Raw genomic sequence first — 16,439 nt, 5'->3', positions numbered from 1 at the left:
ATAGTTTCAAATCTGGCTGGTGAAGGGGGAAGAGGTACTTTTGAGACCTATGTAAGCTACAATAATATTTTTTTCTTACATGAATTATTTCCCATGTCAGTATGATTTAGCTGGTAGAAAACCCATTAGCTAGATCTGGCCTGGCACCTTGATTCCTGAGCTACCAGATATTTTCTTACAGCACAGGTTGGGACTGCTGCCTCATGAGAGATCAGCTGAAGGGACACCTTCATCCAGCGCAGAGCTTATTGAGGATGGTTTGTTACATGGTGGTGCTAATGCAAAATTTTCAAGTGTTTTTCAGAAGATTTTCCAGACCTGTGATGTGGTTTCGGCAGTTGCAGGAGTGAGAGAACTCTGTGAGCAGTAGGCTTCATCACTAGTGATCAAAACTTGAGAACCTCGTTTTCCCTGCACACATCCTCTCCCAGCTGTGTGCCCTCCCAGGCTTGCTCAGATAGGGTGTCCTCTATTCGTGGTATTGACCTCTCAGACAAGGGCTTTGCTGTCTTTAACTGGTGTTTCACAATCCCTGTTTAATTGTACAAAGATCTATAAATGTTGCTCTAGCTTAAAGGAATTTCTAAACGTATCAGTGGAAAAAATACTGGCACAGATCCTCAGGTTCAATATGGAGTAAAATAGTTTCAGTTGTGCTTTTGATGTTATCTTACTGTCTGAAAAAGAAAACATGCATTTTATAGAGTAGGATATGTTTCATGCACTTGAGACAGTTGTTGAGATTGATAATAGTGCATGAGGCACCCATTGGTGGTATAAGAACACCTATGGTGTGGGGGGTCAGTGCTTTCAGTTCCAAAGAAATCATTGTTTTCATATCAAAACAGGTAAAAGAAGTTTCTTCTACTTCTCTTTACGTAGAAATGCAGCTGTTGTGGGGGATTAGCTCAAAAATTTAACATGCTTGTTATCCATGTTAAAAGGTAGTTCCCCTAAAACACAGGCAGTGTGGGGTGGGTGGGAAATTTTTAATGTGATTTTACCATGGAGAAGCTTTAGGCTGTGGTTCCATGGGCAGTTGAAGTAGCAGCTAAAGGGGAAAGTCTCACATCTCCATCTCTCTGTGCCCCTGTTCTGGACTGCACAGTAATGTCCTTGATTAAAGGTCACTGAAAGAGAGCAGCTGACATCCTAGCTTGCTGTATTGGTGAGCTAAAGTGGCATATGGAAGGGTCTGGTGGAGAGCAGCTGTGGCACAAAGCACGTGCTAGAGTGAATAATTGAGAGGGGAACATGGCATGGAGCAAGATACCCAACTTTCACTCGAGTTCACCATATCTTCATCAAATTGTGTCAGTCACGAGCTGGGTTTTTCCTTTTGTAGCTGAAGATGGACATTGCTTAAGCCCATTGCTCACTCCTGAAGGGAAACTGGTAGGAAGAGAAGCAATTATCTGCAAACTGTGCTATGGTGCTGCAACAGCAGAGCAGTGCCTGAGCCTGTGCTCTGTGGGTGCTGTGCCCCGCCTGGTGCCCACAGGGAACCCCAGGGCAGAATGGTGCTGTCTGAGCCACAGCTGTGTGTTGACCTGTGCTGTGTTTGTGCTATGCTGCCCCCAGCACTCCTGGCTCTAGCTGGAGGGTGTTGATACCTAGGTGAACTGCTCAGTCAGCTTTACTCTCTGGAGAGCTTATTAGCTCCTTCCTGGCTGTGTGAGCCCTGTTAACCTGTGGAGCTGACCTGGGAAACCTGCAGCCAATCATCTGTGAAACCACTCATAGGCTCATTAACCTGAGTGAGAAGAGTCAGTTCTTCACAGAGCCCTCCTCAATGTTTTTGGATGTGCTTTTGTGGTGTGGTTGTGCTGTGGCATAAGGAAAAATGGCACTGTGACCTTATGGAACTTGGGTTGGTGTGTGGAGTTCGTAGGGAAGCTCTCTTACAGAAGTGATAGTGTAAAGAGTGGATATTGTGGTGTGAGTACTAGGACAGTGATAGCATTTCATGTCTTATGGGCTCTCTTCTATCTCACTGCATTTCTGTTGATGCCCAGTGGAATTTCCGAGACTTTTTGTGGCACAGCATGAGAGCCCTGCAAACTGCCTGTCTCTGTATGTGCCTTTAGAACAGCAGTTCCCAAAATACAGACTATGGGTATGCAAGTCATGAGGCTGCTGTAGGATATAAAGAAGGTGTTTTAATTGAGACTCTTGAGTATGAAACTGCAGGTAATTTTATTATGCTTTCCATCCCTTTGTCTCTTGATACTGGATCACTCATGGACAAAACTTTGGGAACTCTGCTTTAGAGCCCAAATCCCAAATGTCTGCACTGTGCTGCTTATGTGGAAAGTGGAGTATTTTAGGATGTCAGCTGTTTCTTGTTTAAAGGAGAAGAGAGAAGCAGCAGAGGGAATAGCAAAGTTGATGGTGCCAGGTTTGGCACAGAGCTTGGGTAGTTCCAATGCAACAGAGGAGGCAGCCTGTAAGGAGACAGTTTCATGCCTGACCTCAGAGACTTGAAAGATCAAAAGAACTTCTAGGATCAGGCAGGTAATAATCAGAGCTGAACTGATGTTTGACTGATGAATATGGACTGTAGGGTTACTTTGAATTCAACTTGAACTATTAATACTGTTAATTCTCTAGAGTCAGGCAGCTGCAGCAGTAGAGAGCTTGTTCTACCAAATCAGCTTTTGGATGGCTCCTAGTGGGGCTCAGTGCAGCTCAAAAAGGCTGGAACTTACAGGACTCCCGATTTTCGTGTCTCTACTCCACCCAGTGCCTTCCAGGCTCCTGCTGCTGCCTGCCACAGTCAGGGAAGCGCTGGCACAGTACACCTGTTCTTTTGCAGGATATGTGGGTATTATTCCATTGTGTCCTTCCTAAAATTGTGGTAATGGTAAAGATGACCCATCATGAAAAGGTCCACAGTCAAGTTTTGCCTCCCTTACTTCATGAATTTAAAGTGCAGAATATGACTATGGGAAAACACGTCCTCATAATTCTGCACATGCCTGTCTCTTATGGCTCCACACATATGGCCAGGATGGATTCTGTGCACAGAACAGCTTTATTTCCCAGCTAATAATACCACAGTAATTCCATAGGTAGCTTTATCATCAGACATTTTTTCATTATCTAGTTTTACTCTGAGGAGAATGGTCAATCCTATAATGAAACAGAAAATTATTCTCCCACATAATTTACCAGGATAAGGTGTTCCAACCCCCCAAATTTTAGAATTCCATTCTTTTTACAAAGCTGATAGCTGAGTGAGAGCAAGCTTCTTGGTTTAAGGGAGCCACCCTTCCTTTAAATTTACCATGCAGACAGTCCAAATATAGAAGTTAAAAATTATTTCTAAAAATAGAATTGCAACTCTTGGAAAGTTAGAGAAAAAAGTTATTGCCTCCTGGGTACTGAATAAGTCTTTTAAAACTTTCCGTATTTCCAGGAGTAGAGGTGTGAGCTTTGCTTTCCACTGCAGAGTGATTTCTGTGGTGGGGGACTGATCCATGGGAACTCTTGCTGGAGAAGCCTCTGTCTGAACTGAGTGTTTGACTATTGCCTGTAGAACCTTAATTTACTGATGGTTTGGTTAATGCAGGCATTGTGTGCTCCTGCCCTGGTGAGAGATGCATTGGCTTGGCTTTAGGTCAAAGTAGTCATTTCTAGGCACAGGAATTATTTCTGAAAGGAATGAGAGAGCCAAAAGGGTAGACGTTTGAGGGACACTTGAGTTTAGTCTCCAAACATGGACTGTTAGTGTCTTTGTACTGTCTTAGAGGTGATGTATGGGCAGTGGTGCTGAAGCTTGGCACCTCCTAGGACTGATGGAGTCATCTCTCTTGGGAGGGATGAATACTGGTGATCTGTTTGATTCTTCTGACCAGAGCTAGCATATAAAAAGAAGGAGGCTGTGAAAGTATTGCTTCATGATCTGAGTGAATCTCCTTTGTAATACTTGACAGCCAAGAAGTATAGGAGCCAGGAAGGAATCTATTCAGTACAGAAAAGATGAGGTTGACTTCTCTGGGGCACATCTGACTGTAGAGTCACTTTCTGAAGGCTCTCTGGCCTTGTTCCAATTAGGTTTGAACAGCTCAGAAGAGAGTGCCAAGTGGTGGGTAGGCCAAGGTGACTGCCTCAGATCCTGCTCGTTAGGGCCTTGCCTTATTAAAAATTCCAGGAAACAGATGCAGAAGTGTGCCTGGGAGGAAGATTTGAGACTGACAGGAACTGAAGGATTTGGCATGCATAGAACCCACAGGTTCATTTTTTTCAAGCATGAGGAAGAAGAATATGGTTTCTGTGCCATGTGGCCTAAATCTCCAGCCTCACATTCTAACAGCACATGGAAATCCATCATGTGAACACACATATAGACAAGCCATCTCTGGGAAAACAGTGGCTGTGGGAGTAGAGCTGAATCTGGAAAGAGATTGTTTCTGTGGTTGGTTGATGGGTTTAATCCTAATGTAGCCTGGCTGGAACACTGAGAGTGCTGTGGGCTATGGAACCATGGAGTGAATCCAAACAGTGGAGTGGGAGCAGAGATCCAGGTAGCACAGAATTCTGTCCCTGGCAGGAGACAGCAGCTTATGGGACGGAAGACTGTAAGAATGGAGCAAAGCTTCCATTGATTCCTCTGTGTTACTCACTGCTGCTTTGGGACTCTCCAAGCTAGAAGCCACATGTTTGTCTCATTCGCCATTGTGGAATTTTTCTCCCCTGTAAAAGTTATCCAAGTGAGCTCTAAACACTTAGAAATCTTAGAAATCTGAAATCTTTCAGAATCCACAGCATCCTGTGGCTGCATGTTCTAGGGTATAAGCACAAATGTGACAGTGAATGATGTATGTTTCCAGTATGTATGTACTGTTACTGCTGAAAATAAATTACTAAAATGCTTTTAGATTTTGATGCAGTGAATTTCTGTTAAGCACAAAATGTGTTTAAATTAATTTTAACGTTTTGTTTTGGTTTTGTGGTTTTTTTTTCCTCTTCCATCAAGGGTGCCAAATGCCTGATACTTTGAATTCATGGTTTCTAGTAGCCCAGCTTCATGTCTGGTAAGTGAAAAAGAAAATAGTAATATAATTACTTTCAGGAAGTGGAGTTATATACAACTTAATGTGAGAAAAAGTAGAGCCTTCTATCCATGGTTGAGAAAAAGGTTATATTAATTTTACTGATTGAATTTCAGCAGTTTTCTGCTGAAGAACAAAATGTCCCATCTCTTACATCTCAAAATTCCTCACTAGTGGAATGATCTTTGCCATGAGTTTTCTAAAAGCCTTGCTCAGGCTATGTGGAAAAGTCCTACTTGGGTGTTTTAGAAAAGGTTTAAATTTATGTAAAAGTCATTTGAATTGGGAGGATTTGTGGTGATGAGAAGCGTTTAACAAATTATAGCACTGGCATTTATTCTTTCACTTCTGAAACGTACGTGCAGGGTGGTGGATGCCAGCTTGGCTGCATGTAAAAATATTTAACACCTTAAACATGAAGTTTTTTCCCTTTTTCATTTGTGTAAATAGTAGCCAAAAAAATCAGGTTTTCCTCTAGAATTATACTTATAAAGGTCAGAAGATGTGCAAGGGAGTACAGTAGTTTTTTAAGTGCCAGATCTTTCAGGGAACTGAAGTCCACAGACTTGGGTTCAGCTGTTCAAAGGCTGAAAGGAAGTTTGTACAGAAATAGCTGCCTTTCAGGCCTCTTGTTTCCTTGCCTCCTCCTTTTTCCCTTCCCTCCTTTTAATTTCCTGACTCTTCAATATACTGAAAGATGGGGCAGCTCATTACACTAAAGAGTGAATAAATGAGCAAAACCGTTGAAATTATAATCAGTTAATGAAATCAGTGGAACCAAGTAAGGAAGACCTTTGAAATCTGCAGTTTATTTATTTCCTACTGTTCCCTATGGGAAAAATGTTTTAAAAATGAATTGATGAGCTAATAATTCATATAGGTATTTTGAAAACTAGTGCAATAAATTTTAAAAGCCAGACTGTTTGTAAGTATCTGGGGAAACCAAAGAGAGTTTCATCTCAAAGATAAATCCACAGAGAACACAATATTTTCATCTTGATTTTTCATTGACAGGACAATGTATCCTGTGATTAATACACAGCATCAAATTCAAGATTAATTATAAAAATAAACAAGAGAACTATGACAGAGAGGAAACTGGTGTAGGATAGACACAAGTTTCTAAGATCAAATCTACATTGGCTTCTTTTGAAGGTGGCCGAGAGTTGCTGTACTTCAAGCTGGTGATGTTATGGAGAGATTTGCTGAGAGGAATTGAATTACTCTTGCATGTGAGATACGGTGGACAGGTTGACAGCAATATCCTGCACAAGCAGGAAAGAACCAAATCCCTCTGCCTTGTTGTGACACAGTGAAAATTCAAGTGTGGAGGTTAGCACTAGAGGTTAATTTTTCTAAGGTTTGTGAGCCTGGCTCTTCTGTGTTCCTGGCAGCTTCAGCTAAGGAGCACTCTCATTCTGGACCATAAATGAGAGCTCTGGTTTGATATTCCAGGACACAGAGAAGCCTGTGACACGCCTGCTCACTACCTGGGTTGTTGGGAAATGCTGTGGGCTTTGCTTGTGATGAGATCAGTGGCCAGTATCCTGCCATGACATACTTTGCTTTCCTAGGCACGTTTATTGCTATGTTCCCTGGGATTCTCTTCCTTTAGGTAGTTTGTCCTCAGTAAAGTGGGAGCAGAAGTGCTTCAGCTGGCTTTGACAAGGTCAAGGACATCCTACCCCCGTCTGAAGGCTCCGGTTCTCTGTCTTTTCTGCTGGACCATTTGCCTCAGGGGCTATAAATCTTCCTGATCTGGTGACCAATGACCTGTGGGAAATTCTGATCACCATCTGCTCCTGTTCTCTAGCAGAGCAGTCTGCATCACTTTCTTATGTACTTCTTCCTTCTTGGTCAGCAGCTTAATTTCAGCTGATAGTGTCTTCTGGAGCCAGAGAAGATGAGAATTTTCCCTACTTTTTTAAGCTTCGTGTCTTTTTCTTACTGTTGCCATTGCCCAGCATGTTATAGTCAACTTTTCCATGTTTTTTTTGCATCCCAGCTTTCACAGACTTAAGGTGCTTGTCACGGCAGGTTGCTGTGTTACACATTCTGGAGGGTTCTCTTTGAATCTCTGGCTCCTTCTTCTTGTTGTCTGTGAGTAGAATGTTCCTACTGATGCCACTTAAAAAGAGAGGGATTTGGGCTCTCATGTTTAGCCTCTGCTTTTGCAAACTTCATTCAAGATAATATTCCTTTAGAAACACTCCAGTGCCTTCCAATGCCGTGGTAAAATCATGCTTTAAAAAGTCAACCCATCGATATGGTTTACTTAGAAAACCAACCTATGATTATTCTTTCCTGAATGTCATGTTTTATAGGCCGTTTCTGTTACTTCACACCTCTGATGTCAGGAGGACACTCGGTTTATATTTAGACGTCCAGACCTTTAAAAAAGCTCTTTATTTCTACTGCTGGGTTTGCATTTTCCCATGCATCTAAATGAAGTATTGGCTGAATGCAGAGCTCTTACTAAACTGCCAAAGAAATTACTTGGGTGACTGCTCAGGAGTGTCTTGGTTCATTATTTGTCATGCAGATACTGAGAGCTCCCTTCATATTTTCACCATCCAAACACGGTGACATCTCTAAAGTATTTAGGATCAAATAGAGTGGTGCTACAATTCCTGTCCTGACTCAGAGACCTGCTTCAAAAGTTCTTCTAAGCATTGTTTTTCTTAAGGAAATCTGCACTTAGGAGAGTTTTGATCAGCCTGAGGAAGTCTGGAGGAGAATGACAACCACCGAGTATACGTAGAAAACAGTTTCTGCAGGAAAAGATTTCTCTGATTTGCATAGAGAAGCCTGACGACACAGTACCATTTTGAAATGTGGTGCTTCAGAAAAAAGAGAATAAACTCTCTGTTTTGCGTCTTAATTGCATCAGGATAGTCTTGCTTGAGAGAGATTTAAAGAACAAGTTTATTTGGAATGTCTCCAGCATATAGTTGATCCTGCCTTACCATGGGGGAATGGGCTACAACAGCCTAAACAAAGGCCCCAGGGAAGAGAAGGCTACACAGCCAGGCTGGGTTCTTTCTGCTGGATAGAGCAGTGGTGGGGAGCTGGCCAGGCTGGAGCACAGGAGAACATGCAAACCTAATTAGGACCTGTTCAGAATTCTTCTGGTGATTGTCATTCACTGAAGTGTAATGTCACAACAGAGCTGATAGAAAAGTCAGTTCAGGTGTTTCCTGCTGTCTGCCAAGCTGGTAGCTGTTCATGAGTGGGTTAAGCAGAACAAAGCCTTCCAAAAATGCTGTTGATACTTGTGTTGTTAGGCCAGAGTAATTTCTTTGAATAACTATAACATAGCTCCCGAAACAGTTGCTCTGGAGCAACTGAGGAAGCAGGAATGAGTGGCCAGGTAGAGTGGAAGGTCTGAGTGGGCTTTACCTTTAATGGCTCATCACACCTTGATGCATGATACAAGGGTGCCTCAGAGCAGTGATCGGGGGTGTCTGCCACCACTTCTGGTGTTCTGGGAACACCTACAGAAGCAGTTGTAGCTGAGGCTGTTGTGAGAAACTACAACATCTCAGCTGACATGGGTTGAGTTACAGATGCTCCTGATCCTTTTAAGTTATCCTTTCATATAATTTTCTTCTAAGATAATCTCTCTGCATAACTTAAACACAGCAAAAATTATCCAACCCAACTAGTGTGAGGTAGACAGCTTTCTAAAGATAGTTTGGAACAATTTTTCTTTTGGGGTTTGATGAAGATGAGTCAGTGTATGACTAAAGTACAGAACAGATTGTGCAGTGAAACGATGAAATGTTTCACACCATGGTGATCTAGTTAGGAGGTTTGTAGGCTTTAAAGAGTCTGTGTCACCTCAGACAGCAGGTGTAGTAACCAACTACCAAACTTTCAAATAAGCTGCCAAATTCCATGACCTCACTCGTGGGGCTGCAGAACAGCTCTGTGATAGCAATGTGCATCCAAACACAAGAGCTCCCTTTTAGGCTCCATAAGTAGCAGGTTTCCCTCTGTACATCGGTCCACTCCTGCTCGTCATTGACCCGTTGTTCCCTGTTGGTGTCTGCACTGCTCTGTCCTCCTTTTCCACCACTGAAGGCACACAGGATAGGAAACACTATTTATGCTCAAGGGAAGCTTTTCTTGCCGCTGAGTTTTTCACCCCTGAGTTCAGCTGTTCAGCAAGAGAAGTATAAAAATGCTTTTCTTAGTGGAAAATTAGTCTTTTAAACTGAGTCTTTTTCTCTTTGACTTGTTAAGAGTGAGTAAGAATTTTCAATTCTGTAATTCACTTCTTTGTACATTTCAATTATGTAAATGCACAAGAAGAACAAAGGTTTTGAAACGGGTAGAAGTAAACTGAAAGTTTTAAGCTCTTTGTGCATTTGTTTTGTGGAAGGTCTGGTACCTGGACAGCTGTTCTCTGACCACTGTTTGAACAGAAAGCTTTGTCATCCTTCTGAGAGAAAATGAGGATTTGGTTTTGGTCCCATCTTAATTGCATTTATATGGTGGGACAGTCGTTCTGAGTAGCAGGAAGAATACAGAACTTATGCAGGTATTGCTGCCTTCAGTTTTTGTCTCTGACTGTCCTTGACAGTAAGTTTTACTTCTTTTACAGGTTAAAAAATATATTTCCTTTACAATCCGTACACAAGATAGAACCCATCATAAAGATGGACATTGTACTTTTACAGGTTATCTCAGCACACTTCAGGTGTTTGTGATTTTCCCTGTGGAGCTGGCATTCATGGGTCACCAAATACTTTTAATGCCTGTAGAGCTTATATTCACTAAATAAATTAACCTATTAACAAATAAATAGTCATATTTTTCTTTTTGCTTTTGTGGCACATACACCATTGTCAGTGTGCAGCAGCTGCACAGTGGCCTCCAGCAGCTCTGCTGTCTTGGTTTTACAGGAGCTGGAAGCAGTTTCCTTCTTGGCATGTCTGTGAAAAGCAGTGGCTTCTCTCAGCTCCAGTGTTTGAGCATCACTTCATCTACAGTCACTCAGTAAATCCTGGACAGGCACTTCTGTCTTTCAGCACAGGAGCAGAGTTGCTGAATGAGGTAGAGAAGATGAGGCAGGTGAATAGTCCCAGCCTGGTGAGGAATCAGCCTGGGCTTCAGTTTATGCTCTTTACAGGTGTTTTATAAGAGGCAAAATAGTATTGTTATTTTGTTTTGTAGACAGAACAGCAGCAATGAAGTTCAAGTGTCTTTAATGCTTAAAAAAAAAGTCAACTCAACCTGATATTCTCATTAAGATCTCACAGTGCACTTAAAAACCTCCGAGCTAGTCTTGCCTATGGCAGTTTCACCAGATGGCTGGACATGTAGCCAAATACCCCTGTAATTGAAATAATTTAGGACATTGCTAATGTGGATTGGTTTCTGTAACTTGCTTAAGCTTTCCTAGCTTGGCTAGTTGGACTCTTACAGCACTTGAGTGCACCAAGCTGAGCTACAGCTGGCTCGGATTAGACAAGCCATGTGTTCCTGCTCCAGAGGGTGAGGAATTTAGGTTGCAGTAGTGTTTAACTAGATTACAGTGCTGTCAACAAGAATAGATGGCTGGATTAGCCAAAATCCAGCAGATACAGCTCCTGAGTACAAAATGGAGACATTTGTGATGATTTATTAAAAAAAAAAAATCCTTGTGCATTTTTCCCCTGATCACAAACTTATACTGTAAGAAAAACATTAAATTAGTATAATGGAGTGTATATATAATGGAATGTATTTAATTTGCTCTCTCCTTTTTGAAAAAGCCTAGAAGCTCTGACTGGTGTTGCTCTTGCAGGATGTGCCTGGTGCGGCTGAAGCAGGAGGGCCGCACAGGGAAGTACATGTGCCGCTACATCGTTCACTGCATGTGGGAGGACGTGGAACAGCGTGGGAAGGTGATGGGGGTAAGTCCTCTCTGGTGGTGTTAATCCTGATGATTCTCATCTTTCAATGCTCTTCTGGATTTAAATATCTTAGAAAAGTGCCTGAGAATCAACCCGGTTGATTCCTTTGCTAGCTTAAGCTGGTACCTGCAGCCCTCACTCCTGACCATTTATTCCCTCAGCTGTTCTATTGAGCCACTGACATTGTTTCTGAAAGTGCGTTGTAGCCTGGACAAAGGTACTGATTTGTATGAACTTAATTATTTTCCTACATGATTTGCCATGTCATTGCAGAAATAGATGCTGCTACAACAGAATGGGGATAAGGAATAAGCAGCTGGGGTAGGGAGGAATATGACTGGTGCCAATATAGCTACAACTTCAGTAATTCCAGCAGAGCTCTGAGTTTTCTCTGTATCTAAAGTGCTAAAAGGAAAGTTAATCAACAAGAGGTTTTTGTCAAGTTCCTGCACATGACTATAACTAGTCCTTAGTGTATTTTTAATTTTGGATTCTCAGTATACCTGATATTTATCACCAAAAAAAATCCCAGTTCTTGGGAATTCCGTAGCTTTACTTTGTTACACGTTGCTTTTTAAGACAAGACATTCTGTTACTCTTCTTTTGAATTAAATTTAAATTCACACATCTGAGAATTTTTTGCTATATTAATGTGTTTAGATAAATTCCAGTGTGGGAATCTCCTCTTTCTGGTAAGGCAGTGTGAGTGAGCCTGACAAATCAGATGTAGTGGAGAAAAAGACTGGAGGAAAGAGCTTTTGCATTTTTGTCCTTATCCAATGCTTTCCATATCACACTGCTGGTTGGTTCTGCTTTCTCTAGTAACTATACACAGCTCAGATCTTTACTCTGGATGTAAATATAAGATTCTTCTTGAAAAGCAAAAAAAACCCCAAACCAAAAACAAACCCCAGCCAAACATGTAACCTTCCAAAGCACCTGAAAGTATCTGCCTGATTCCGTGGAGAAAATGAACTTTTGGAACAGAAAATTTTTTGTCTGTTTCTTTTTACCCTAATTTTGTCTTATATGAGCAAAGTGCTGGCCTGGAGTTTTCTGTGCAGGGTTGGAAGCAGCAGACAGCAAAGAGAAGCCAAGCTGGCTGTTTGCTGCCCTTCCAAGCAATGCAGGGCTCTGAAGTAAAGAATGTTGCAGGTTAGGCCTGTATTGAGAGCTTTACTGTAAACCTTAGGGGAAAAATGATAGTGCTTACAGTCAGTTCTTTTTAAAGGGATGCACAGGGTTCCCATTTATGCAAACTAAACTATTCTACTGCTCCACAAAATTCCCCAAAGTATAAAAACCCCATAGGTGTCTTTATATTTTCATCCAGTCTGTACCCTGAGATGTTCATACATGCATTTTGCAGTAGCATGGTTGCTGTGTTATGCAACTGCAAGGAGCTCTGAAGTTGCTGGAATGCCATTCATTCTCTGCCTTGATATGTTGGGCATCTGGTCAGTTTATCCTTGAATTTAAATTATGCAGTCTTTGTAGGAATGACCCTGCAGCAGAATCTCCAGTGTGCTTAGCTTGCAGTACTGTGATTCCTATAATACACCAGATTGTGGCCTGGTACTAACACAGCCTTTATATGGCCACAGGAGACGCTCAGAGGAAGAACCTGCAAATTTCAGGGATTAATCTGCAAGGCAGTTACACCTGTGTGTATTTAGTACAGCTGAGCTGTAAAGAGGCCCCTTGGTTTAATGAACCTCCTTGACTGAGAAGCGATCTCCTGAGCAGGCGCTGAGAGGGAGTGAGAAAGCAGAGTGGACTCTCCTGGGGGTCAATTTGGAAATCAGGACTGTTGTCTTCACTGTAGTCTTAGTGAGGGCTTTCATTATCTTGCAGTGGATTATTTTGTTTTGGCTTGGTTTTTTCATCTTTTATTTATTCCTGATCTTTCAGTCATTATTCGTAGTTCGTCCCCTATGGAGACAGCCTGAGAAGGTTGGAGCTGTTGAGGCTGGAGGAGAGAAGGTTATGTGGAGACCTGCCAGCACCAGTCCAGAATCTGAAGGCCCTACAGGGAAGCTAGAGAGGGATCCTTCCTCAGGAACTGCAGTGACAGGACAAGGCGGGAATGGCTTCACAATGGAAGGGAGGGAATTTAGGTTACACATGTAGAAGGAGTTCTTCTCTGTCAGAGTGGGGAGGCCCTGGCACAGGTTTTCTGGAGAAGCTATGGCTCCCCCATCCCTGCAAGTGTCCAAGGCCAGCTTCAGTGGGGCTTGAGGCAACCTGGGATAGTGGAACGTGTCCCTGCCCACAGCAAGGGGTGAAATGGGATGAGCTTCAACCCAAAATTTCTGGGATTTTGTTGAGATGTACAAACTTCTTGGTTTCTTCTTCTTGGTAATATTTATTGTATGTTAGATGAAAGTTATCTATGTACTGATGTTTGAAGATGTTACCAGTTCCCTTGCTCCTTATCACTGCTTTATTTTCCTTCGTCAGTGCCAGTGTTCTGGCTTCATATCCCACTACACTCATGCCCCTGCATGGGCAGTTCCTATTTTGCTCACTCTTCTCCACTCACCTTCCTTCCATTCACAGAGCTGTACCCTGACTGAAATCTTTCTCACTTCTCACCTTTAGCAATTCCAAGGAGTTTTGAGTGACCAATAAAGGGCAGTTTCCCAAATGCTACATTCTTTTTATTAATCTTGACCTCTTTATCCCTAATGACTTTTTTAAACTGAAGCTGAGGTAACGACGGAGGGTTTGTGATGTGATGGAGGGATATGTGTAACAGCAATTTATTTTCAAGTAATGTAGTCCTGCACTCAGTCAATATCCTGCCTCCACAAGAAGGTGGTCAAATGCATTAGGAATAGTAGATAAAAAGATTAAATTAATGTTTCTGTGCCAATGCTTTTAAATTTCAGAATCTTTCTCAGAAATAGGATGAATGAAAAGAAACTTTACTGAATACGTTCAGAGAACTAAATTATCATCTGCATACAATCTAGGAGGTTAGGAAATTCTGTTCCTTGCCTTTTCTCTCATACAGTGCATCAAAGGTCAAGGTTTAACTCTGACTCCTGTATTGTGGTACAAGTGACAGAGCACCTGGATGGAATTGCTGGCTGGATGCAATTAGTTTGACTTGCTGACATACAAAGTTGCAGTTCTTTAGCAATCTAGCAAAAATCTAGCAAACGACTTGATGCTGGACACTATATTCCTGAAGTGATACTGATGGTTTACTGAAATGTGCCATCTGCTCTTAACTGGTTCATTGGAGCCAAAAGGGGTAGAATGTAAAGCATTTTAACTGCAAATTTACATCAGCTCCAGCTCCAAATGGAGTTTGTATTATTTCAAAACCTGGTTGTTAAAACTGCTGAGATCTAAATCTCTGCTACAAAGACCTGTTAGCCTGGGCTCCTTCAGCACTCCTGAATGTCGGCAAGAGTCAGAAACCCAAACTTGACACAGCTGTAAAAACACACGGAGAGTCTGTGGCCTCAGCAAATTCGACTGGTGCAGGCATATTTCAGATATAAATTTTACTCAGCTGTCCCTAGTACTAATGAAGTCAGTCTCTTTTGGTGGGTTTGCAGCCAGGTGTGTCCAGTTCTGTGGCTAACCAGTGCTCTTTACTTAATTTTTCCACTAGTGACATTTCTATCAAACTTTAAAAACAAACAGAAAAATTGGCTTGATGCAATGGCTCCGAGTGTTAATAGTAACATTAGGCTGGGTAAAAAGACTTCCTTTGGATCCTGCTTTGCCAGAGATCTCCACCTCGTGGCTTGAAGGGAATAGATTTATCCTGTGCAAGCTGCCTCATCAGTTTGGAAAGGGAATTCTCTCAGGACTAGACATTGGTGCTGTTTTCTCCCTAAGGGGGTTCTGGAGCCACCTGAGAATTAACCTGGCTGATCTCAGTATTGTGCTTTAGTACCTTTGTGGATTTTAAAGTTGTTGTAAAAGTTTAAGTGTATTTAGATTAAGCTGCAGGGTTGATAGGAAGGACATGTAGGTGTTCCCTACAACAGGATTTCAGCTGATAATAGGACAAGAGATATGAGGGTTAAATAAATAAATTCTAGGCTTCCAACCACTCAAAAAATCCCAAACAACAACAACAAAAAACTCAACACCCCTTCTCCCTCCTCCAAGCACCCCACACTAATAACTTTTGGGTTCAAATCCTGTGGTGTCTCAGGAAGATCCATCAGGCTTAATTCCAATAAACTGTAGGTTCACTTTACCTGCCTTGGTCGTGTATGTTGTGGTAGAATTCTGCTGCTGAAATGAATTAAAGTTGTTTTCAGTGCAAAATGACAGTTAATTTTATAATGAATAAATGTTCTAAAAGAGATAGGACTAGGAGGGGCTGTCCAGCCCAGTGTACCAAACCTGTTTTAATTTATCATAATCTCACTTTCCTGTTTTCCCACCAGATTCCTACCCCCTTTTTTTTCCAGAAACACATCTAGGTGTCTTTTGAATTCGTTTATTGGCTCTGCTGTGTGTAGCACAATACAACCTTTGTTACACTTTTAGCTAGATCTGTTTATACCCAGTGACCCATAATTTGCTCTCAATTACACACTCACGTACATCTGAAGTAACAGCATCAGAATCAATACATGTAACTGAGAGCTGAAAATGGCTCTGGGAACTTGAATACCATTTTCTGTCTTGAAAATGACAGTTTTCTTTTCACAATTAGAAAATTTCAGTTGATTAAAAATGCCATTTTACCTTACAGGAGCTACAGAATTTCCTAAACTCAGTTTAATTCTGTTTAAAGTTTGACCTTGTAACTAAAGAAAGCATGGTCAGAGTGAGGCCAGCAAGTTGTAGAATGGCTTTAGAGGATGAGAGGACAGGGTGTAAAATGGATAAAATTTTAAAATAGAACTTGATCTTTGTATTAATTGAAGTGGGAAGTTGCTGTACTGGGATATTCAGGGGTCCTCTCCAGGCCTGCCTCTAAAATCTGATGGGAAGTTGTGGAGTAGATTTTGGATGCACAGGAGTGAAACTACGTTTTTGAGAGAGAACGGGGCAGAAGAAAAGTGGGGCTGGAATGGGGAGTTCGGATGAACGGAATGTGCTGAAGCAAAGTATTGCAGAGAAGGTACTGATTTTGTTTGAGGAAATGGACTGGGATATGAGACAGAGGATCATGTTCAGTACAGTTGAAAAGGTTTTTAAAAACCTATAAAACTAAAGAAGAGAAGTTTAAGTTTTAAATTATCTATGTATATTTTGAAATGCTTTACTAGGACGTTTTATGGAGAAAAATGTTACGATTTTTGATGACCACTTGGAATATATAAAATTTCACCAGTTTCTAGTTTTCCCTTTAAAAAAACCAAAGAAACGAATCCATTGCCAAAATAGTGAGATACAAAATTGCTCTGTGTAGTTTTTGTGGGTTTTTTTAGTAGGATACCAGACATTGTATGATTAGTTTTACCTGATGTTATTGTTTCAAGACCATCACAAAGAAAAGTTTATCAAC

General features: G+C 41.6%; 1 protein-coding gene across 2 annotated transcripts in view; it reads left to right on the top strand.

Moving 5' to 3' along the window:
- UQCC1 (ubiquinol-cytochrome c reductase complex assembly factor 1) overlaps nt 1-16,439 on the top strand; it is a 47,294-nt gene that overhangs the window by 14,408 nt on the left and 16,447 nt on the right. For both annotated transcript variants that reach the window (XM_014886230.2, XM_014886231.2), the window contains exons 6-7: nt 4,979-5,036; nt 10,846-10,954. In XM_014886230.2, coding sequence (XP_014741716.1) covers nt 4,979-5,036; nt 10,846-10,954 — 167 coding nt within the window. The remainder of the gene's footprint in view (nt 1-4,978; nt 5,037-10,845; nt 10,955-16,439) is intronic.

This window comes from Sturnus vulgaris, chromosome 17 (assembly GCF_052056855.1).
Source record: "Sturnus vulgaris isolate bStuVul1 chromosome 17, bStuVul1.hap1, whole genome shotgun sequence".
In the NCBI taxonomy this organism is placed as follows: domain Eukaryota; kingdom Metazoa; phylum Chordata; class Aves; order Passeriformes; family Sturnidae; genus Sturnus; species Sturnus vulgaris.
Note: the sequence above shows the minus strand (reverse complement) of the source record. Positions and strands in the feature narration are given on the sequence as shown.